At 26.5% G+C, this 25,318-nt stretch overlaps 2 protein-coding genes across 3 annotated transcripts; one reads left to right on the forward strand and one right to left on the reverse strand.

Annotated features, from left to right (window-relative positions):
- Positions 1–5,043: 5,043 nt before the first annotated feature.
- Positions 5,044–14,487, reverse strand: LOC130678282 (DNA replication complex GINS protein PSF3). 2 transcript variants are annotated; one of them, XM_057485429.1, is made up of 5 exons: positions 14,160–14,487; positions 13,854–14,077; positions 13,622–13,766; positions 7,067–7,196; positions 5,044–5,551 (listed from the first exon to the last, which is right to left on the reverse strand). In XM_057485429.1, the coding sequence occupies exons 2-5, from the start codon at positions 13,957–13,959 to the stop codon at positions 5,321–5,323; spliced, it is 612 nt and encodes a 203-aa protein (XP_057341412.1). In that variant the 5' UTR covers positions 13,960–14,077; positions 14,160–14,487; the 3' UTR covers positions 5,044–5,320. The 2 variants fall into 2 exon arrangements, with proteins under 2 accessions (XP_057341412.1, XP_057341402.1); XM_057485419.1 differs by lacking the exon at positions 14,160–14,487 and having other exon boundaries at positions 5,045–5,551; positions 13,854–14,122.
- Positions 14,488–15,739: 1,252 nt separating this feature from the next.
- On the forward strand, positions 15,740–19,631 carry LOC130673928 (TBC1 domain family member 13). The gene is made up of 10 exons (XM_057479147.1): positions 15,740–16,270; positions 16,336–16,409; positions 16,493–16,618; positions 16,682–16,835; positions 17,337–17,493; positions 17,689–17,887; positions 17,991–18,189; positions 18,269–18,394; positions 19,030–19,087; positions 19,167–19,631. The coding sequence occupies exons 1-10, from the start codon at positions 16,251–16,253 to the stop codon at positions 19,242–19,244; spliced, it is 1,191 nt and encodes a 396-aa protein (XP_057335130.1). The 5' UTR covers positions 15,740–16,250; the 3' UTR covers positions 19,245–19,631.
- Positions 19,632–25,318: the final 5,687 nt, after the last annotated feature.

Below are 25,318 nucleotides of genomic sequence, written 5' to 3' on the forward strand. Positions count from 1 at the left end.
CTCTAAAATAATGCCCCCAAAAATATCTCTGTACCACCAATAGTTTAGCCTCCAGACGCTTCAAGGTCTAATTTTTTTCAAAAATATGTTTTTAACACACTTAGAAACGAAACTAATGGTAATAGACAAAAAGTTTAAATGACAATTTTGTCGGTTATTCAATACTCTAAAATAATGCCATTATGACTTTCTCTGTTCCAGCAATAGTTTAGCTTCCAGACGCTCTTAAACTTAAAATTCTCTTGGAATATATTGCGCAAAACAAAATTTTTTCGCAAGTATAATAATTACTTAAATTATTTAAAAGTATACTATAATAATAAACAAAAATATTTTATTTTGGTTTGGAAAAAAATAATTAGAATTTTCGATTATTTTCCGATTGAATCCGATTGAAATATTTCAATCAGTTTTAATCGGATTCATTCGGAAAATAATAATTTATCTCTCGATTTTTTTCCGATTGACTCTGATTGAATCTGATTCAAATAGTTCAATCAGAAAATAAAAAAAAATTTTTCCGATTGAATCCGATTGAGTCCGATTGAAAGTCAATCGGAGACCCCGAACGCTCCCGAAGATTTCTGATTGAAAATTCGTTTCCGATTGAAACTGATAGAATTCTGATTGTGTTTCAATCAGATTCAATCGGAGTTTTTAATCAGGTAATTGCTCATAAGTTAAAATAATAAGTGACTCTAAACAGAAGTTTGATATTTTCTGTACACATTCACCAAAATAAAATACTTTTGTTTATTATTATAGTATATTTTTAAATAATTAAAGTAATTATTATAAATTATTATTATATATCGAAAAATTTTGTTTTGCGCAATATATTCCGAGAGAATTTTAAGTTTAAGAGCGTCTGGAAGCTAAACTATTGATGGTACAGAGATAGTCATAATGACATTATTTTAGAGTATTGAATAACCGACAAAATTGTCATTTAAACTTTTTGTCTATTACCATTAGTTTCGTTTCTAAGTGCGTTAAAAGCATATTTTTGAAAAATATTGGACCTTGAAGCGTCTGGAGGCTAAACGATTAGTGGTACCGAGATATTAATAATGGCATTATTTTAGAGTATTAAATAACCTACAAAATTTTCATTTAAACTTTTTGTCTATCACCATTAGTTTCGTTTTTAAGTGCATTAAAAGCATATTTTTGAAAAAAATTGGACTTTGAGAGCGTCTGGAGGCTAAACTATTGGTGGTACAGAGATATTCATGGGGGCATTATTTTAGAGTATTGAATAACCTACAAAATTGCCATTTAAACTTTTCGTCTATCACCATTAGTTTCGTTTCTAAGTGCATTAAAAGCATATTTTTAAAAAAAATTGGACTTTGAGAGCGTCTGGAGGCTAAACTATTGGTGGTACAGAGATATTCATGGAGGCATTATTTTAGAGTATTGAATAACCTACGAAATTGCCATTTAATCTTTTTGTCTATCACCAATAGTTTCGTTTCTAAGTGCATTAAAATCGAATTCCCACAAAAATCACAATTTGTAACGGGAATTATAATGGAGATATTGCACTTACAGACTCGACTCAATAAACTTTTTTGCAGAGCTTTTAGTCTACTATAAGAACGTCAGCATGATATTTCATAAAAAAAATTTCTTGATGAGATGCGGAAGCAAAAAATTAAAAAAAAAAGTTTTCCCGTGTTATTTAAATGGAAAAACTAAAAATTCGTTGAGAGACCTCTAAAAATTGAAATTAAGAGCTCAAATTTTGTGAGAATTTTTCATTTTTCATGTGCTACAAGATTTTTGAGTGGGACTTGAAAAAAAAAAATGTTGGTCTAAAATGAATCACCCTAATATATATATATATATATATAATACGGTGTGTATATACAAAAAATCTCATAATTTTTTTTAAATCTAATCGATCCGTTTACATTTTCCGAGTCCGATTTCGTTAATTGTAGAATTTGTACAACAAAATGGTGTACGGTTACCGTAAAAATTTTAGTAATACTGTCGATATATTTCTAGTTGATTATAATAATAACCGGGATATTCATAATCAAAAGATAAATAAATTATAATTTGTTAATTCAAAATCAATATTTAGGGCTAATTGCAATAATTTTTCCAATAAAATTATGTTTAATAAAAAAAAAAAACACGGCATAATATGTGATATGATATGTGTTGAGTATGTAAAGTATAAATGAGAATGTTTTTTTTTTTTTTAATAATTAATTCATTAATAAATGGTGCCTTGATAATTTTTAGATTTTATAAAACTATTGCAATTATATTTATTGTATTATTTTCCTGAAAATATATCATGTTGTAGTATATACACATATATATGTGCGTATATAATTAAAATAATATTTGTAGGAATTAATTATAAATTTATATTTATATTTAAATATAGAGAATAATTTTATGAAAAATATTTTAATAATACATTCCATTAGTTGACATGCTGTAAATATTTTCTTGTTTTTTAGATCAACGTTTAAATATTAATTAATGTGTTTAAATAATTTGCGTAATAGAATATATTTTATAAAATATAAGTTGATAATTAATTGAACAATATACTGAAGTTATGTTGTAATATGCTATTGATAAGATTGTTAATTACAAAATTGTATTTAAAAAAAAAATTGTTTTGATACTTTAAGTTTTAGAAATCATAATGCAATTTAATCCAATTTAAAAGATAACATTATTTTTTATAATAGAACTGTATATGGTTCATACGTCAATACCATATGGTACATATATAAACATCTATTCATATTTTAATTATAGAAGCAGTTGAGATATGACCTCTAACTGATTTATAGATGAAAAAAAAGAAAACAAAAAAGTTTTATTGCTTGTATATGATTCATATATAAAATAAAATTCATCAGATATAACTTATAATTTACTGTAATTGTATATGGAACGAATGTGATCTAAATAAATCGTGATTTTTTATAATGATTATACTTATCTTAAAAAAATTTATTTTAAGTACTTTGTAAACTCGTCTCAGAGAAAGAATGAATTTCGAAAATTACTCCCACTGATTATTTTTAAACTGCGCATACGTAAAATAAAGTGAGGAGAATTTTTAGTGCATAGAACATCTAGAGTGGGAGTAAAAACCGAAAACCCCCGAGGAACACTCTTCCTAGGACAATGTTATATAAAGTCTTCCTCGAGAGTAAATCGCCGTCGGGAATTGTCGGATATTTTCGGTTTGTAGTGTAACTATGTAGTAACGACATGGAATACTCATTTTCTAAGTGTAGGAGTAAAAACCGGCGGCGACGAACTCTGTGAAAGGACTTTATATATAAATATTAGACTGGGCCGAAAAAATCGACTATTTTTTTTTTTTTAAGTATATCGAAAATATTATTTGAGATGACAAAAAAAAAAATATTGTGAAAATTGGAACCCTTAATATTAATATTAAGATGTTTATCATTGAAATTTTTGATTTTTTTTTATGAACGGGTTTTAGTCTCATAACTCTCAAACCATCGAGATCAACGAAATTGACTTAGATTCATTTCATGAAGGAAATTGAATGCTCTACAAAAAGGGTTTAATTGAAATTTTTCGTCAGATGAACCGTTTTCTTATAATCATGCCTTGAACATTGGTATGATTTTAGCGTTTGAATGTTTAACTTTGGAACTTTCAAATTCATGTAAAAATAAGTTTCCGGATAAACGCCAATAAATATTTTTGAATGAAATTGAATGCTCTACAAAAAAAGTCTCTTAACAATTTTCGCTAAATTCACTCCTTCAAAAGTTATTCAAGGTTGAAGTTAAGTAAAACGACTCCAATAATCTTGAATAACTTTTGAAGGAGTGAATTTAGTAAAAATTGTTAAGAGACTTTTTTTGTAGAGCATTCAATTTCATTCAAAAATATTTATTGGCGTTTATCCGGAAACTTATTTTTACATGAATTTGAAAATTCCAAAGTTAAACAATCAAACTGTAAAATCATACAAAATTTGTTTATCTGACCCCGATATAATTAGTTTACTGAAATTGTGCAACATGTAAAACAGATGTAACCACCCGATGAAAAAAGATTTTATACAATTGTATAAAATTATATACAAAAAATGGCCCGATCCAATCGTATACAACTGTATAAAAATTGTATACAATTCTATACAAAATGTATACAAGTCTATATAATTATATACAATTTTGTACAAATTATATACAATTCTATATAATTGCAATATATAGAATTGTATATAATTATAGAGAATTGTATACAATTTGTATAGAATTGTATACAATTTCTATACAAATTGTATACAATTGGATCGGGCCATTTTTTCTATCTAATTATATATAGTCTATATATAATTGTATAAAATCTTTTTTCATCGGGCATATATGAATCACATACGATGCTTTACCATTTTAACACTTGATTAAAATATCATTTCATAAGATTTACGTATGAATCATATATAGTTGATATAATTTACAAGTAGTAAAAGTCATATGTACAAGAGATATGAACCAGACAATTTAACATTCAATTTTTTTTTTACTCCGAATTTGCTCAATACTAATTATATATTTTGTAATAATAATATTTTTATAATTAATGTACATTAAAGTTGTTGTCAGAGATTTACTTCTTACAGTTTTTGTTACACGATTTATGGAGTATATAACTTTTCTCTATAATAGACTAACGAATTATAAATCTCAAGTTATTGTTATTAAAAAAATAAATGAAAAAACAAATGAATAAATAATTATATCAATAAATTGAACAAATATGAAACTATTAAAACTTAAAAGTTAGTCGTCAGGAAAATGCGCCAAATAAATATGTTACTATTTTCTATACATATCAATCAGTTTATTAAACTCAATAGAGTTAACAATAATTCATTCATCTAATTGATATATTTTGTATACAAAAAAATTATTTAAATAAAATAAATGTATTTAATAAAAGTAAATAATAATAAATGTTTTTAAAATCACAATATAAATACATAAATTCGTGAAATTTAAATAATTAGTTTAAAACTAGAGACTTTAATTAATAGTTGCTTAATGTTTTTTTTAAATCTTGTTTACAATTATTTTGTGTTTGAATTTCTTTATACCAATTGTATATAATTTATATTTGTTATTTAATTACTTTAAAAATCATGATTGTATTCGTTAAATAAAGGGATATTGTATTTTAATTAATTAAACTAATTATTTACTATTAAATTACTTTTAATTGATTAGAAAAATTATTTTACGTTAATAGTTGCTATTGATTTAATAACAAAGTAATTAATTAATTATAATTAACATTAATCGGCTTCGAATTCATTACGTTTACGTTTCTTCATAAGATTAGCAACCATTTCTGATTTTTCAATATTGCCACTACCTTGTTTTAACCATTCTATCAAAACAGTGCGTGCTTTACGGCCAGCTAAAAGTAAGTTATGCTCTAACATGGGCAATGGAGTATCTAACGTTGGCTTTGCATAAGGATTTTCAGTTGAATCCATAAGAGATCTTAGTCGTATCTTAAATGCCTAATAAAGTTAATTTATAAATAGTAATAATTACAATAATGTTACAATTTTTCAAGTAATTAATGAAGATTTAAGACAAATGACCCAGTCACTAGGACACTTTTTGTCATTAATGCCTGCCCCCCCCCCCACCCCTGTCTGGTTTGGATTCTAGAGTTTGAAGGACCAGCCATTATTGACAATGAGTGTGGGCAAAGAAGAAAATAGTAGCAATCATAGTTTCGTATAGTAATGCATCACTTCAAAATTACGAAGAAAACTTACCATCAAATTTATAGTGCTAGTTCCGTAAAGTGCGATCAACTAGCGCTAGATCAGATTTTTTACAGTGCTCACTATGAAATTTTGTGTTCAAGTTTACTAGAGAACTATATATTTTATAGGTATCACTGTAAAAAGTCCCACTGGCGCTTGTTGTTCCAGCTTTATAAGTGGCACTGTAATTGTTATTTAAATTTTAACCTTAAATTTTTAAAAGAAATTCTCTCCATGCAGAAAACGAAACAATTGACGAAATTTCGTAAGAATTACTTTTTTAAATAAATAATAATAGTTTTATTGAATATAATTCGCAGCTATAAGTTTAACAGTTTAAGATATAATTTCAACTAAATGTTTGTTAAAATTTTCAAATTCTTTATTTGAAACTAATTTTTTCAGTTTTTTATTCAAAGCGCTACGTTACTATGTGAAAATGTGATTTTTCCCGTTTTATTTGTTCTGTCTGGGAATCTTAGTCGAGATCTATAATAAAAGTATCTAAAATTCTTCCAGAGAGTAAGTCGCCGTCGGGTTCCGTCGGAAATTTTCGGTTTGTAATGATAACGTGTAGTAAAGGCGTGAGATCAGACTCGTCTTCTAAGGATGGGGGCGAAAAACGTTGACGACACTGTCTGGGAAGACTTTATAGATATAGTATAATTCATATCACCTGCATTAAAACTACTAATTTCAATGCATGTTTTGCCAGTCAAAACAGGTCAATATTAGACCAATGCGACTTAGCGGTCAGAAACTTATTAGTTTTATCCCTAGAGGAAAATCATTTTTTTCTTTGTTAAATTACTTAAATATGAACATTTAAAATACAACATTATTTTTTTGCCACACTATTGGTCAGAAATTAGACTGTTTTAACTAGCTCCGGACATTAAATTTGCCAATGTAGTGCCAATGTAGACAATATGAAAAATACGTGCACGCGATAACACACAATTTCAGAATTCTGGTGATGTCAGCCCTCGCTTTCGACTCACAGTCAACTTCACCCTCGTCTGAAATCGTCTTTTTTTACTCTCCTATATTGTGTAGTGTATTTTATACTATTGCTGTATTTTGCTCAAGTTGCTCATACCTTGATCAAGATTACTACTATTTTAAACATAAAAGAGTTTTACTTTTACATGAATCAATTTTTTAATGTCATAGCTAAAGCAAATATAATAACTGGGTCATTTACTTAATGAATTATAAAAAAAAAAAAAATAAAAATGAATGAATAATTAAAATACTTACTAATAATAAATTGTCTTTTATTTTTTCACTTTCTCGACTATTAAATTGTGTTATAAGCATGCCTAATTCATAATAATGTAGATTCCATTGGCTTAATTTAACTGCGCATGGACCAGCATCTACTATGTCTCTTGAAAAAATAATTATTTGATAATTTAAATACCAATAAAATAACACAGTAAGATAAAGGCTCAAAATATTTACACTGTAACAAGTATTTTGAATATTATGATTTATTTATTAATAATAAAAAAATATTTTGAGCGCGTCATATCTAGTCCAAATTTAATTATTTGATGAGAGCTTATGAAATACTTGAATCACGTTTACATCGAGTAGAGGTAACGTTATAGGTAATTATTTATAGATAAACCTAATCTAACTACATCTATATAGTTTTGGCGGTAATACGATAGTATACATTGATTGAAGCACCAAAAATTATGGCGAGAAAAACTAGTAGCATTGTGCCCTCGGCATTGGAGTATGGGTCTCAGGGCCATGCTGTTTCGCCGTGCCTGCTATGCATACGTGTGTGCAAAACAATAGCTCCAGTACTATACAGTATAGTAAATAACGCCATACTTCTGGGACTCGTTACAATACTGTCGTGGAATATTTCACATACTATTTTAGTATCTGTCTTGAAACTATACCAGCATGGTCTTGAACGCCATGCATTTCTTACCGTAAAAACGCTCCCTTCTGCCTATTCTCATGACAATGAACAATTTGTATGAGGAAGTCGTCTTCATCTGCAGTGAAATTGACAACCTCATATGTTAAACCCAAAACCAAACGATCATGTAGACACTCCAAGCTCTGTAGCCCTCTCCCACCGATGTGCCGGGAAAGGTATAATCTAGTGACTGAGGATTTAGGGTGCATGCTCCGATTGATATTCATGACTTTGCGTGTCTTCATATCGAGATCTCTAAGCTCTTTTCGGGTTCATTTAAGGACACCGAAAGAGTAGAGTAGTACTGGGACAGCAAGCGTGTTTGTTGCGGCGACTTTGTTTTTCCCGGAAAGTTCTGATGACCAGATTTTCCGGAGTAGATTTTCCAAAAACGAAAAAAAAAAACAAACCCCGAGTACAACGTAAAAAAAAAGAAGTAAAAAAATTCTTGTTTTATCTCGTTTTTCGGAAATTTTTTTTTTTTTCTCTTTACCTTACATTTATTGAATAACTTACGCAAAAATGAAAGAAAATCCGAAAAAAATTAGTTTTTTCATTTTGATAACGATTACACAATTTAAGGAGCAAAGCTTGTTCCTTTAATTGTTTTGCAAAACTTTGAGCAATCGGACCGAACAAACGGTTCAATGGATCAATCTGAAAATTCCCAGGGTTTTTGGAGGTACATTAAGCTGTAAAATCACCTGGCAACATTGACCTTTCCATCAATATTTGCAAAGTAGCGATGAGTTAACTAAAATAACAGAAAATGGCCATTTTTTGTGGGTTTTTCAAATTGATGTTAAGGATAAAAAAAAATTTTTTTTTTTTAAATCGAAAATGAAGCTTGTAGGGAATTTATTCAAGTTTCTCAAACTGTCCTTCAAATTACTGTGCGACCATTAGATGTTGAGATATCGATAATCAAAGACAAAAGGATCCTTTTTCATTTGAAGGCTGATATCTCAGCAGCAAACTGTCGTGCAGAGAAACAAAAAAAAGCAAATTGTAGCTGATTAAATTTCCTAAACGAGCCATGAATTGGTTTTTTCGAAAAAAATTATCCCGGCCCCGTAGACCTAAAAAACAAAACTAAAAAATTTGGAAAAATTTTGTCTCGACCTTTTTCTTATGATTCCGCAAAAACCGTGACTCAAAAAATTATGAGATCTTCAAACTAGAGCTTTCAAGCTTCAATTTCATTTTTTCATTTTTTCGATACGATCATTTTTCACGAAAATACAGCCTTCCAAAAATCACTAAAAAATTTATAAAATTTTATTGTTCCTTTAATTTTTTGGATAAGTGTATTATTATTTCTTTTTTTGTTAAATGCTCAAGGGGTTATCCCCGGTAGTCCGACTCTACCAAGGGCCTCACCTGAGCGCAAAATCGTTGTTATTGTTATTATTATTTTTATTTTTATTATCATTATTATTATTATTATTTTTATTATTATTTTTATTTAGATTTGATGTGCACACCATACATATTTTATATATTATTCTTTGTGTCTTGTACTTTTAATGACCGCAAAAAGTTTTGATTTCATATATGAAATATATGACTATAGCCAAATAAATCTAATTAATGGTCTAAATTGATAAATTTTAATATCTATTGCAATCCGTCTGCTCGTTTCAAAACTATAGAATGTTTATATACTGACATAAATCTGAATCTAATGCTGCGTGAATATGCCAGGGAGTTTGAGAAACTAACAAGCCAAAAGACAGCCAAAGATCCTGGACTGTGATAAGTTAAAAAAACGTTTCTTATTCTACCGGCAGTAACAAAGCACAAGACATATCATCAAGAAGGATACAAGTACGAGAGTGAAAAGCAAGAAGTAAATCGCAATCAACCCCCTGAATAAGAAAAATGATTTAATCCATTCTAAGTGTATATCTATATATTAGTCGATTCAAACTGTTTTAAATAATTTTTCTTAATCAGAGCTAGCATTTATATATAATTGTTATTATTATTATTATTATAAATAATATATTCTTGTTCTTGTAATTATATTTTTCTGTTCGTGAAATTAAATTATTTAATTATCAATTATACAAATATTATAAGAAAGAGATTTTAAAAAGCAAGTACCATGCATTGAAGAATAAATGCATTACTGCTATATTAACACACATGCATACACACGTGGAAATCAGCCTGAAAATAATTAATAGCTTCTTAAGATTTCAAAACGTCAACGTTTGTTAAAAAACTTAATTTTTAACATATCAGACGGAATAATAATTACCCCTAGTTTTTTACGATATTGAAAGTTGCAAACATCAGGCAATTGTGTGATTTTTATAAATAAGTTAGTTGTAAGTAGAATAAAATTTGTAGAACATGCACAAAAAAATGTTTCCAAGATTTTGATGTGCAATTTTTGAAAGTTTTTTTTTATAAGTTTTTTATTTGTTTATTTAAAAGAAATAAATTTTTTTAGTGTCTGCTACTTTCATTATCATAGTTTTTTTAAGATGCTGAAAATAGCAGATATTAAAAAATTTGTTTTTTTTTTTAATGAAAAAATTAATTACTGGCGGAAAAAAGTGATTGAAAATGCGTCTGATATGTCATCTGATATGAAGATCTTTTAAAAATCTTTAGTACATTTGGGGCATTCCACGCCAAATCACCGAGGTCGTAGACCCGACCATTATTTATTTAGCCAATTTTTTTTTACATATTATATCGCGTTTTGAAAAAGTTATGAATTTTTGAAAATTTCAAATAAAAAATATTTGAATGCTCATAACTCTATGAAAAATATAGATAATTACACTGGTCACAAAAATGAAGGGATATTTAAAAAAATTCCAAATTTTTGAGTGATTTTCAACATGCTGTAACTCAGCAAAAAATGATCGTAGAGTAAAAAAAAATAAAAAAAAGCAATTTGTAGCCTCAAGTTTCTAGTTTTCAGATCTGGAATTTAAAATATTTTATTATGCACGGTTCCGGAGTAATCCTAAGAAAAACGACTCAAAATAAATTTCCAAATTTTTGCTCGTCTTCAAAAAAGTCTATGGGCTTTAATAAATTTTTTTTGATAATCTGACCTTATGACTCTTTTAGAAAATTTTATGCCCTTCAATTTGCCATCCTTAAAAAGTCACTACGACGATTTAGCGCCGAGTTGTCATAGATCAAATCAAAAAAGTCCATTTTGACTTTGACAATCAATAACTCGGGTCGTATTGGTCGTACAGAGAATGGAAGTAGGGTTTTGAAAACTGCAAAACATTCTCTTTGAGTCACAATTAGTGGCATTTGATAAAAAAATTTTTTTTGAAGCGATAATGTTGATTAAAAAACAGGTGAAGATTCGCATATTTAAGGATATTTGGAAATCTTGGTATAACTTTGGATATAACGGATGAACAAAGGATACGTCGGTTTTTTTCAACCTCAAAGTGTCCTGAAAAAACCCTGAAAATTTCAAAGCACTGCGATTTCTCTTTCTTAGTGTTCCGAAGCTTTAAATTTATCGTTTTTGCCAAAAATCACCATAATGGGTAGTTTCTCGGTTTTTGTTCATTTTTTCAACTTCAAAATGTTTTTTTTCACCGTTAATGCTAACTTATTTGATCAAAAGTATTAATTATCGAAAGAAATTGAAAAAAAAAAAAATTTCGGATTTACGCTTCTTACAAACGCGCGTGTGTGTGTACTTGTCTGTGTGTTTAAATGTGTATGTATGTGTTTGTGTGTGTGCGCGAATGTCGGCGGTAAAAGGAAATTGAGGAATTTTTTTGACAATGATAAATCATTGCAAATATAACGAAAAAAAAAAATTTTTTTTTTTTAATTCTTGTCGATAATCAACATTTTTTTAAGGGTGGAAAATTAAAGGGCATAAAATTTTCTAAAAGAGTCAAAAGGTCAGTTTAAAAAAAAAAAATTATTCAAGCCCATAGACTTTTTTGAAGACGAGCAAAACTTTGGAAATTTATTTTTGCGTCGTTTTTCTTCGGATTACTCCGGAACCGTGCATGATAAAATATTTTAAATTCCAGATCTAAAAACTAGAAACTTGAGGATAGAAATTGCTTTTTTTATTTTTACGATCATTTTTCACCGAGTTACAGCATGTTGAAAATCACTCAAAAATTTGGAATTTTTTTTATATCCCTTCATTTTTGTGACCAGTGTATATAAAGTCATACATCATTGCTTTTAGCTTTGAATGAACTTCCAACAAAAAATATTAAAAAATTTTAGAATTCTTTATTTCCATTTTTCTTGTCGGTTTTAAACATAAAAGTGAGATTTTCAAGATGTATGACACTTTTTTTTCCTTGAAAAAAATCTCAAAAATAAAGTTTCGTGTAAAGAAAATTTTGAGTTTGATCCGATCATGCGATTTTGATCAATTCTTTTTTTCTTTAATTAAAAAAAAAAAAGAAATTTTACCTTCAATGCGTCAAGTTTTTCATTGTGAAAATGTTATTATTACATAATTGCGAGTAGTGGAAGTTTTTTATTAAATAAAAAAATACATTTTATGAATATAAATTTTTTTAATTTCAAATATAAGTTATAAACAAGAACAGAATAATAAGTAGATACAAACATGCAGAAACTATACCAGGTACCCAAAATCACACTGTGTTATTCCGGATCAGGACGACAGTTTAATTGTCAAAAATTACTCAAATTCTAAATAATTTCAGGTTATTAATGGGATTAATGGGATTATGAATTGATTGGTTGACAACTTAGTGCAGTATTTTATTTTTTCTTGTTCATCTCATTTTTGAGATAGTTTAAAAATCTTACAAACCCGAAATATTGTACCTACTTATTATTCTGTTCTTGTTTATAACTTATATTTAAAATAAAAAAAATTTACATTCATAAAAATATGTTTTTATTTAATAAAAAACTCCCAGTACTCGCTATTATGTAATAATAACATTTTCACAGTGAAAAACTTGACACATTGAATGTAGAAATTTTTTTTTTTTTTTTTAATTAAAGAAAAAAAGAACGGATCGGAATCGCATAAACCGATCGGGCTCAAAATTTTCTTTACAACATACTTTATTTTTGAGATTTTTTTCAAGGAAAAAAAAAGTGTCATACATCTTGAAAATCGTACTTTGATGTTTAAAACCAAAAAGAGAAATGAAATAGAGAATTATCAAATTTTTAGATATTTTTTGTTAAAAATTCATTTAAAGCTGAAAAAAATGATGTACAAGTTCATATGATTATCTATATTCTTCATAAAGTTATGAGCATTCAAATATTTTTTATCTGCAATTTTCAAAATTCCATAACTTCTTCAAAAAGCGATATAAAAATTCGAAAAACATCATGGATGTGCTTTCTAACAAGGACTATAAAATGTAAAAAATTGGCTAAATAAATAATGGTCGGGTCCACGACCTCGATGATTTGGCGTGGAATGCCCCATTTATATTTTTGGCTGTTTATTTTAATGATATGTAATTTGTTAATTAAAACTTAAAAACTTTCTGATCTCTGTTTTACTATGAGTGTGAATGTAGCAGACATCAGACATTTAAAATTATTAATATATTGAGTAAATAATTAATAGAATTAAATTTTTAAAAAACGCGCATTTAAAAAATTAAAAAATTAACAAGTGCATTTTTTGTAAATATTTTTTTAAAAATTATTTCCTTTATTTATTTGTAATTTTAAATTTGTCTGATGTCTACTACATTCATACTCATGTTTTACTTTCTGCATCACATTTGTGTCATACTCAGTAAATTAAAAAAATTTTCTTAGCGGCAAGTTAATAAATCAAAATTATGCTTATTTTAATAGAAAACAGATCAGTTACCAATTAAATTATATTAATTAAAAAAAATTTTAATTAAGTAACTTACCGCCAACCTTCTTTATAATATTTAGGTATTTCAACACTAACAATAGGTCTTCTTCTAGAATGTAATGATGATGCTAACCAAAATGGAAATTCTAATTTGGTTCCCGGTTTTAAATCTGGTGCTTCTGATGTTATATCCAAGAAACCTAAATGAAAATAACAACTTAATAATAAAAGTACTACTAATTAATAAATTTTAAATAATTGTAAAAAAAAAAAAAACGATTATTTACCTAAACGTGGTAAATTAAGTTCAACTTTACACTGGATTCTTTCCTCTGTTGCCAATATGTCATTTATTGAAAAATAATTTGGATAATAACTTTGCGCAAATGACATTGTAATATAAAATTTAATAAATTCGTATGGTAAACTACAATAATTACAGTTAAGACTCAAAATTTATTACACAATGAGTACTTTTTCCCGGTAAAAATACTATCATAACCTCTGAAAACTATTTTAAATAACAGAGACAGGTTGAATAATTTGTTATTGTTGTTAAAAAACGTTACAAATATGTAAAAATGTCTACTTACGCCATCTAAATAATGTATTACCCTGAAAGTAGCAGACATCCGACAAAAACAAAGTTTAGCTAGGGTGTTATGTCCTGGGAGGTTACTAGGATCAGAGCTGACGCCACCTCCTGGACAGTGGGCAGTTCGTTGTCACGCGGGACCAATTTTGAATTTGAAAACAGTGATAAATTTATTGTTGACTATGATGATGATGATTATGATTATTATTTAATGAGATAATGAAATTATGGATAAGAATAGATGTAATTGATAAAATAACTTTTATCTGAAGACTGAGTTTTATTATAAAGTGTAGATAAGATTTGATCAGTAATAACAGTTGTGCTCGTCAATAGTTCTCGGAGAGAAGTGAAGTTACATCAGACGGCAGAAAGATCTCTGACTCTCCACTCTTCGACTTCTCCCACCATTATTATACTCACACACATACTTATGCAATATATGTACTTATACATATCAACGTTCTTTCTAATTATATATACTTATACATTTATACTTCCTACTAATACACGTACGAGATATGAGTTTACACATCTACGTTCTTTATTTATCCGTTCTATGATTTTACTTACTACTTATATTATTTATATTCCATTTTCCTGTACTTAAATACAATCTTTTAGTTAATTATTCTATATTTAATTATTCAATACGATTGACATTATTATTTATCATGAAACACCATTATAATTATTCTAATGCTATATTTCTATATTTCTATTAATTTATTTATTATACGAGTCGCTCTTTATTTAATATGTATATATATTAACAATAATAGTTGAGTTCTTGTGATATGGTTTTCATTTATAAGTAACATTTATTTATTAAATATATCTTTTCTTATTTGTTTATAGAGTATGCATTCGTTTATAACCATATTTACTGTTAATTATAATGTGTTTTGTTTAGGTTTTAAGTATCGGGTGACAGGAAACGTTCCAAGACCACCCAGACTGTATTTATATTTCTCTGAATACAAAATAAAGATTTACTTATCTATTTATTTAAAGTTTCTTATTATAAAATATATAAGTTAATAAGTATGTGCCACGACGATTTATTATTTAAATTATTGACTAAATATTGATAAGACGCAATAAGTGTTGTAAGATAATATATAATTTCAAATGAAATTTAAATGCGCGCCTATTTATGGATCTTAAGTTCACTAATTAATTAACAGGTGGAGGCACCTGAGGCCACTGAGGACATAACAAAAGTTTAGCTAGGGATATCATAGGGAAAAATAGGCGAATACTCAACTCTACTCAAAATTTCTTTACTCAAGCACAAAGACGACATCTATACTCAGTGACAACCGTGTTCAATGACAACTGTATTATTTATTTATAATCATCTCATCCATATTAAGTTTACTCATCATCAACAAATAATTACCGACTGATGTATGAATGTCTTTTATCATTGCAATATAAAGAAAATCTTCATTTCCAACAGCTAGTCACGTCTTGATATTTTTTTATTTTTTGTTATTTACAAGTAACATAATTGCAAGACTTTAATGTCAATGTGTTTATTATTGATAAATAAAAATAAGATTATACATTATCACTGACACTAAAGAGAGTTATTACAATAAATAATTTAAAATTAAATAAATATAATATAGTCTACAATTAAATAAATACAATTAAATAAATAATATTACATACAAATATATGTAACATTGAGGTTAAATATCTGTCAGAAATATATTAAAAAAAAAAAATACAATTACGTATATTTATATTTACATACATTCATATGTAATATACATGGATAAATAGTGTGCCATATGGGAACGAAAATGATTAAATAAATCAAAACAATAATAACAATATAAGTCTGAATCATTTGGAGATTAAGTCCCATGCATTTGAGATAAATATTAAACTTACATGACACTTGTATTACTTATAAAACAATATTTAATATTATTTTATAATCTTTACACAATTAAAAAGTTTTAGTAATATTGTTAAATATTTATTTTAATTTTTTAAAATTGTGCTTATTGTTATTTTAAATGAAGTTTTATTAAATATTTATTTTATTGTTAAAGCATTTAATGAAACGCCCATTAGAATGAGTATTTTAAAGAAGAGGTAAAAAATAACTATTTATTACTATTAATTAATTTACTCATTTATTTTTTTTTTTTTTATTTTAGATTAGTTGATTTTGAGGAAATTCTTCATGATGAAGAAATAGATTTAATTAATTTGCGTCGATTATGTTTTCATGGTAAATAATTTGTCATTTATTTATGAATTATTAATTGATTAATTATTTATTTATTGAGAATTAATGATCTAATTTTTTAACAGGAATACCAGATGAAGGAGGCTTAAGATCGTTGTGTTGGAAATTATTATTAAATTATTTGCCACTGACTAGACAAGACTGGTCAGATGTACTCAAGCGTAAAAGAGATTTATATAATACATTCATTGGTAGGTTACTGTAATTATATTAAACATTTTTTTTTGTTAACGTTAATATTTATTATTTAACAGAGGATTTAATAGTAACACCGGGTGAGGCAACAGCTGATGGTGATCGTGTTGATGTAACATTACATGACCATCCTTTAAATTCAAATCCTGGAAGTAAATGGCAAACTTATTTTAAAGATAATGAAGTTTTATTACAAATAGATAAAGATGTTAGGTAATGTAAAAGTAATTAATTTAATACTTGTAGGTATGCAGGTGGGGCTTCAAATAATACTGAAAGTAGCAGACACTTTTTTATTTTTTATTTTTTATTTATTTATTTTTTTTTTTTTATATAACTTCATTACAAATTATTTTAAAACATAAACACGATGTGGTTTAAAAGTTTTTGGTATTCATTAAAAAAATTGTCTTTGATTAATGGGATCATTCATTTAAAAATGTCTGCATATTTAATTACCTACTGATGTTAATATTCACCAAATCAATTTTATTAAAAAATATACAAAAAATCATTTTGAAATGTATAATATACATTGTATATAATTGATAATGTTAAATAGATTTATAATTTAAATTTATTTCTTTAAAAAAATTTTAAATTATATTTTTGTATTTGAATTTAAAATTTTAATTTTTTTATAAATTTATATTTATTTATTATCCAATGGCAGAAGTTATTATTTTTATTTAATAAAAAAAATTAATTTTATAGACGTTTGTGCCCAGACATATCATTCTTCCAACAAGGTACTGATTATCCTTGTCAAGCAATAGTTAATGCAAATGGACCAAAACGTTTACATTCACGTGTACAGTACACAGTACTTAGAAGTGCCAATGTTGAAAGAAAAGGCTTAGGAGTTACTAAGGTAAGTTATTTATTAAATCATCATCAATTAACTTGATCAATATAATAATTACTTGAAAATAAAAAAATTTTACAATACGCGTTATGGAAAGCAGCAGGTAAAATAAATATCTCAATTTTTAATAATATTCTCTGAATATACTTAAACAATAGTCGAGTTTAATGTAGTTGTTAATGCAATTAACTTAATTAATAGATTGCAGTGTCAGTAAGAAAAGCACCGGAAGACTATGCACCGTTAGCTGAAGGTGGTGAAGCACACTGGGAAGTATTGGAAAGAATTTTATTTCTTTATGCTAAATTAAATCCTGGACAAGGATATGTTCAAGGAATGAATGAAATCGTTGGTCCTATTTATCATGCATTTGCATGCGATCCAGATCCTAATTGGAGAGGTTAATATTTATAATTTACTTTTAATTCACAGTAAAGTTAATCAATAAATAAAGTAATAAGTATAATAAATCAATGTTTTAAATAATTATTTATAAATTCTAGAACACGCAGAGGCAGATACATTTTTTTGTTTCACAAATCTCATGGGTGAAATACGAGATTTCTTCATAAAATCATTGGATGAAGCGGAATTTGGTATTAATTCGATGATGATTAAACTTAGTCAACAAGTTAAAAGCAATGATCATGACGTTTATTTACGATTACAACAACAAGATTTATGTCCACAATATTACAGTTTTAGGAAAATTATTTTTAATATTTTTTTTTTACCGATAAATTTTATTGTAAAAAATTTATTAATATTTTATTTATTTATATAGATGGTTAACTTTGTTGTTGTCTCAAGAATTTCCACTGCCAGATGTTATGAGAATTTGGGACTCACTTTTTGCTGATGAAAAAAGATTCAGCTTTTTGATACATATTTGCTGTGCTATGATATTGTGAGTTATATATTTTCATTTATTTTTAAATAATTTTATTTTTTATTAAAAAGGTTTTTTTTTTTTTTAAGTTTTAAAAGCTTACACTTAATACGTATTTATACCAGGTATATTTATTATATGATAGCAATGTTATTTTCTTATTTCAGAATTGAATAAGAGCAAAATTTTTTTTTATTTGATTTTTTCGAAATTTTTACGCGATTAAATTATAATTTTTTTTTTATATCTATTAGCAATATTATACATTTTATTCTTATACTTTTTTCTTAAAAAAAAAATATATATATATATATATAGTTTTCAACTAGAAATATTTAGATATTCTAGATAAAATTAATAAATTTTATAAAAATTTATCATTAACATCTAATAAAAGATTTCATAAATTTATTATGTGGGATAACTAAAAAAAAATAAATCATCGCAATTATTTTTACTGAAGAATTAATAGATCGATAGTAAAAAATAGTATTTGAAATAATTCTTATTATTTTTGGAAAAAAGAAAGTTTTTATTTGTAATCAAACTATTGATTACTTCATTTAATTAAATAAAATATCTTAGCGTTTATAATTTTTAATCATTTTAAAAATATTTTATTTATAAAAATAGTTTATTATTAAAAATTACAGATTACTGAAAGATCAATTATTAGATAACGATTTTGCTACAAATGTCAAATTACTTCAGGTAAAAAATTAATTAAATTTTATTAAACCTTTTTCAATAAATGTTAGTAAATTAATTATTTAAATTTAAATTTCTTCAGAATTTTCCTTCAATGGATATTCAAATAGTGCTCACTAAAGCAGCTTCATTGGCGGGTAAAAATCTAAATACTCCTTAGATAGTTTAACAAATGAATTTTTGTTTCTTTTAATTAAACTTTTGATGTACTAGGTAATTTTATTTTTAACTACTAAATTATAAACAACTTTACAAAAATTTTATTCTATACTTTTGGATACTTTAGCAACTAAAAATAAAACTTTTTTACAACAAAATTAATAAGATAAATTTAAACATCAAAATTTATCAGTAGGACAGCTATAATAAATTTTTTACTCAGGGTATTAATTAGACAGTCTAATTATTAAATTAATTGTCTAAAAAAAAAAATTTCTGTACATAAATGAAAATAGATTCTTTGACAACTAAAGTAATAATTGTATAATAATTAAATGAAAACATAAATTAAAAATGTATTAAGCGCAAATATTATTATCACTTCTCATCATCGTAAAAATTAATAAGCGCTTAATAATTAAGGTCAAAAAAATTCCTGCAATATCTTTGTTATTAAGCAATATGATAATTAATTTAATTTCTTCTATTTACATGTTAATTAAATCTTAATCGTTCATTTTAAAACATCTATACATAAATCTTTTTACAAAAAAAAATTTTTTATTTTAAAATTATTATCGACGAATTTATTGTATTAAGAGCAATATTTTTAAATTAGTATATCAATTTATAAAAAATATACTAAAGTTTTCCGGCCATTTTTGCATACGTATAAATAATTAAATAATTATATAATTTTTTATATAAAATAATTTATAAGGTTAAAAACAATATTGTGAATAGCTTAAGAGTTATAATAATTATATACATATATGTATATATATATATATATATATATATATATATATATATATATATATATATATATATATATATATATATATATATATATATATATATATATATATATATATATTAGGGTGGCGCAAAAAAACCGACTATTTTTTTTTTTTCCATCTCGCATGAAAATTTGTTGGTTTACGATGTTTTAAGAAGCCTCTCAACAAATAAGCTCGATAAAAAATTTTTAAGAGGTCGCTCACGAATTTTGAAAATATCAAAAATGATCGAAATTCGGATTTTTATTAAAAAAATTTTTTTTTTCTCGTGGCAGCAATAGTTTATATTTGTAAAATCATGACTATGCTGAAAATTTCAGCCCAAAATTTAAATATTTAAACGGCGCTCAAGAATTTTGAATGTTTCCGAGCGCAGTCTCTTGGACGTTTTTGAGCGACTCTTAAATATTAATAATAAAGCTTCTCGATTTTTTCACTATCAATTTGCATGACAATGAATGAAAATATAACCCGAGAAATAGAAATAATAAGTTATTTACATACTTTTTTATTTTTTAATCCAATTGGTAGGTTTTTTCGCTTATTCAAAACTGACCGAATTTCATTGTTTAAGACTGTTCTGTATATTTTTGGTTATGCAAAAGTTATATTTAAGTGAAATGACAATAATTGAGTTATAAAAACTAATTCAAACTATTAGTTACATATTATCAGTTAATATTCGAAATTCTTGAGCGCCGTTTAAATATTTATATTTTGGGCTGAAATTTTCAGCATAGTCATGATTTTACAAATATAAACTATTGCTGCCACGAGAAAAAAAAAAATTTTTAAATAAAAATCCGAATTTCGATCATTTTTGATATTTTCAAAATTCGTGAGCGACCTCTTAAAAATTTTTTATCGAGCTGATTTGTTGAGAGGCTTCTTAAAACATCGTAAACCAACAAATTTTCATGCGAGATGGAAAAAAAAAAAATAGTCGGTTTTTTTGCGCCACCCTAATATATATATATGTCACGATTAATTTACTACAAGTTTTAATAAAATTTGTAGTAATTTTACAGGACTTTATTTTTTAATTATTTTATCTATGATTTTGTATTACTGATGTCATAATAATATTGTAGAAGCTCGTTATAAGTACCCTCTAGGGGCTGTAGAGATGAAAAATCCAAGATTTCGGTTTTCCCTCCATCTTAGTTCGAAGCTCACGTTCTATACATGTGTGCGTTATCTATGTGAATTGTTGCCAGTCGCCTGTGATAAGCAACTATTGAAATTGCGTTAAAGCGACCAATAATTATAATTAGTAATACATTTAGTATTAATCAAAGTTAATGGCATGCAAGGTTATTTAATTGAAATATTTTGTATTTCCAAAAATTTATTATTTTAAGAAATTAGTTTTAAACAAATAGTAAACGATGCTTATAACGAGCGTTAAGGTATGAAATTTGAAAGTCGAAAAGAGTGGGAGGCTTCAAAATCTTTAGGAATAGCACGATGGAGAAAAAATTCTTAAAATTAAAAATAAAGTTATAAAGTTAACAGTTTTAAATCAATGCTTCTCTTATAAGCTACAACATGAATTTTATGAAATTGAGTTATTGCTTATGATTCAGTTGTAATTCGGTGATAAATCTGCGAAAGTTATTTCTTGGATTTCTTTTCAAATTTTCAAGACCATAAAACGGTTGAAAGTAGGGGTGTGCAAATAGTTCAAACTTACGAACTACTCGTATGGAATCGAATCGAACTATTAAATTCGAACTTCGAAACGAATAGTTCGAAACTTTACGAATTATTCGTAAATTTTCAAAAAATTCAAAAATTTTCTTTCGAACGACTTAAAATTGTGATATTTTTCCCTGTTGTAATTCATATAAAATAGACTTAATTATAAATAATAATAACTTCATTTAATTAAATGAAAAGATTCCTAATAACAGAAATGACAGATAGATAAACAAATTAAATTAAACAAAAATAATAAAAACAAAAGTCGTCGTCATTCTTCTCGCTCTTATATTAATTATTATTTTTAACATTTCCAACAATTTAAAATTGTGCCAGAGGTAAATAGAGCTCACTAATCTACAAAAAAATTATTTTTTACTATTTTAAAAAGCTCTTCATTAAATAAAAATTTAAAGTTTTAAGCTGATCAGAATTTATTTGATTCGAAAAGTTTTGAATTATTCGATTCGAATTTCATAATGATCCGGTAAGAATTGTAGCCACAATCGCTCGGACATAGCGCGTTATATATATATATATATATATATATATATATATATATATATATATATATATATATATAAACTTTCGAATCAAGGGTACTTTTTAGCGTTTCTCGGCAAAATAAAACATGACAAAATTTTTCGATAATTGCGACATGAGACGCTCTACAATAACTATATTTCTGAAAAAAAAATGCACCTAAATAAAGTTCAGTAAAAAAGTTACATTTAATTAATTATTTTTAAAACGATAAGGACCACAATAGTCAGAATTCCGAGGGTTTAACTAAACAAAATTCCGAAAAGAATGAAATGAAAATCAAGTCAATCCAGTGGATGCTTCGATAGATACTGTGTTTATATATATAATAAGTACATCCTTGTGAACAGACCAACTGACATCTAACGAAAATCTTTTTTAATTAACTTTTTTTTTAACTTCCCGCTGAGAAAATCGACGATTTTCAAAAAATTCGGGAAGTTATTGGTTTCACCCCGATTTTCAAAAACCGGGTTTTTATCATATGTCGACATTTGAAGGTGCTAGGATGCTCTTCTTACATTTTCAGAGCGATGTCTGTATGTATGTATGTATGTGTGTGTGTGTGTATGTGTGTGTGTGGATGTAAACCTCTCATATCTTTTTGATGAATGAACCGATTTAGATGGTTCTTGCGGCATTCGAAAGATATTTTCTGAACTTAGATTTTCAAAAAAGTTTTAGACCATTTAGTCAAATAAACTCTGAGAGATTTAAGAAATACGAAAAAAAAAAAAATTTTTTTTTTCGTTTTTTTTGGATATTGTGAAAACTGTCGGATCGATCAATTCCAAAATCTAATCAGCTCTAGAACTCGATAAAAGCTTTCGATTGCCACCAAGAACGTCTCAATCAGATAATCCGTTCAAAAGATATCGTCGACGAAAGAAATAGTAGGAAACGGTTTTTTGCAAATATCGTCGAAACGACAAAACCAATCATTCCCAAAATTTTATCAGCTCACGACCTCAATAAAACACGTCGATTGCCACCTTAACCGTCTTAATCGGTCAATTCGTTTACGAGATATCGTTGATTAAAAAAATAGTGAAAAACGTTTTTTTCCAGATATCTACAGAAAAATTGAATCATTCGATTTTAAAATCTAATCAGCTCTAGAACTTAATAAAACGCGTCGATTGCCGCCTCAACCATCAAAATCGGTTAATTCGTTCGCGAGATATCGTGGGAGATAGAAAAGCTCGAAAATGTATCCACAATAATGTTTTCGAGCTCAACGAGCTCGAAAACAGCGGGAAGTTTTGGGGCTGGCCCGCAGGGTTAACCGACAGACCGATTTTTTATCAATAAATTCATGAGAAAAACTTTAAATTATATAAGAATTGTTTAATGGAATGTTCTTGACACCAGTCTATTTCGTTATTTATTTAAGTGTTATATAAAATTAATGGAGACTATTTGAGCTGAAAATCTGGGATTTTTATTTAGTAACAGTCGTGACAGCTGAGTCTGTGCAATAAGTGATAACTTTTCATAAGTCATGTTTTAAATATAGCTAGTTGATTTACTGTAAACTGAAAACTTTAAAATACTTGATAAAATTCGTTTCTGATATCCATTACGTTAAAAATTTTACTATTGCAAAAAGTTTAAGGAATTTGTATTACTGTTATTCAAATAACTAAAATGTATTGATCAAGATGTCTACACGAGGTTCCTAAATGTTAGCAGTATTTGCAAATGATACTGAAAAACTAAAAAATATATTAAAATCATCAAAACTATCTCAGCTTCCCGTTATTCGAGGAAGAAATGATGTACCTAAAATGACGACTATGCACAAACGTACAAAGCCATCAACTGGATATTTGGCAAAAAATTACACTAAAATAACGAAGAAAAAATCTAATCGTTATTTAAATATTCTGCACCACGGTGCCGTTTGATCGGGACAATTTGAGGTTGTTAAAATACTTGTGTGGAAAGGTTTATATAAGAAATATAGTGACTACATTTCATATGCTAACTAAACATGGATGGTTCGAGATTGTGGATTATCGTATAATAAGTGGTGCATGAGTATATTCTATATGTATAGTATCTTACAATATTGGAAATACAGCACTACACTTCACTTGTCAATTTAATAATCTGAAAACTTTGGCGTAAATAACTTCCTACACACAATACGTTGATTTATAGTTTTTACTTTATTTATTGCTAGAAAAATTAATTTTCCACCTTCAAGTATGAGCATTACGGGAAAAAATTAGCATGCATGCTCATGCATGATTCAGGGATAAAGTAGATCGATAGAGAAGAAAAAAAAGTGTGTGAATTAGAAGAATGGTCCAAACTTCCGCTAATATACAGAAAGGCTCGAGTTAAAATCCTAGTGGAAACGCTGATTAAATTTTCAACGGCAAAAGAACTAAATTGTCAAAATTAATTATATATTATTAGATCCAACCATTTTTTCTCATAAAAATTGCACATATTTTAAGTGATTATTACGAATTAATTAAAAATAATATGATTTACACTAGTCACGACAATCAAATGTTTGCATTAATTATATAAGAAAAATCTAAAACTACTCGACACATTGTGAAATGTATGTGAAAATTCATCACACATCAAGTATACCTTGATAATATACGCTTAATATATGATTCATTTATCACGGGTTTGAAAAAATAAATCCCTTGAAATATATTTAAAGGTATAAAATTTATTTTTTCAGATATTTAAAGTAAAGAAACGTTATAAAATAAAGTTTGCATTGCTTAAATTTGAAAAACAAATTCATAACTTTATTTATGATGTATTGTAATTCCTTCTAAGCTAACACCAAATATGCATAACAGCATAACACTGGCGTGGTTTCATTCGTTTATTTCAATATATATTTTAATATTTATCATTATTTTTATTGTCCTCGTTTCAATATATTTTTTTTGCGTAACAATATCACTCGTGGTAAGCGCAACGAATCGAATCAAGGGTTATCTGCTGCATCTATAAAGTTTATTATAACAAAATAAAAAAAAAAATTCGAATAAATAAAAAG

This window comes from Microplitis mediator, chromosome 1 (genome assembly GCF_029852145.1).
Source record: "Microplitis mediator isolate UGA2020A chromosome 1, iyMicMedi2.1, whole genome shotgun sequence".
NCBI lineage: Eukaryota > Metazoa > Arthropoda > Insecta > Hymenoptera > Braconidae > Microplitis > Microplitis mediator.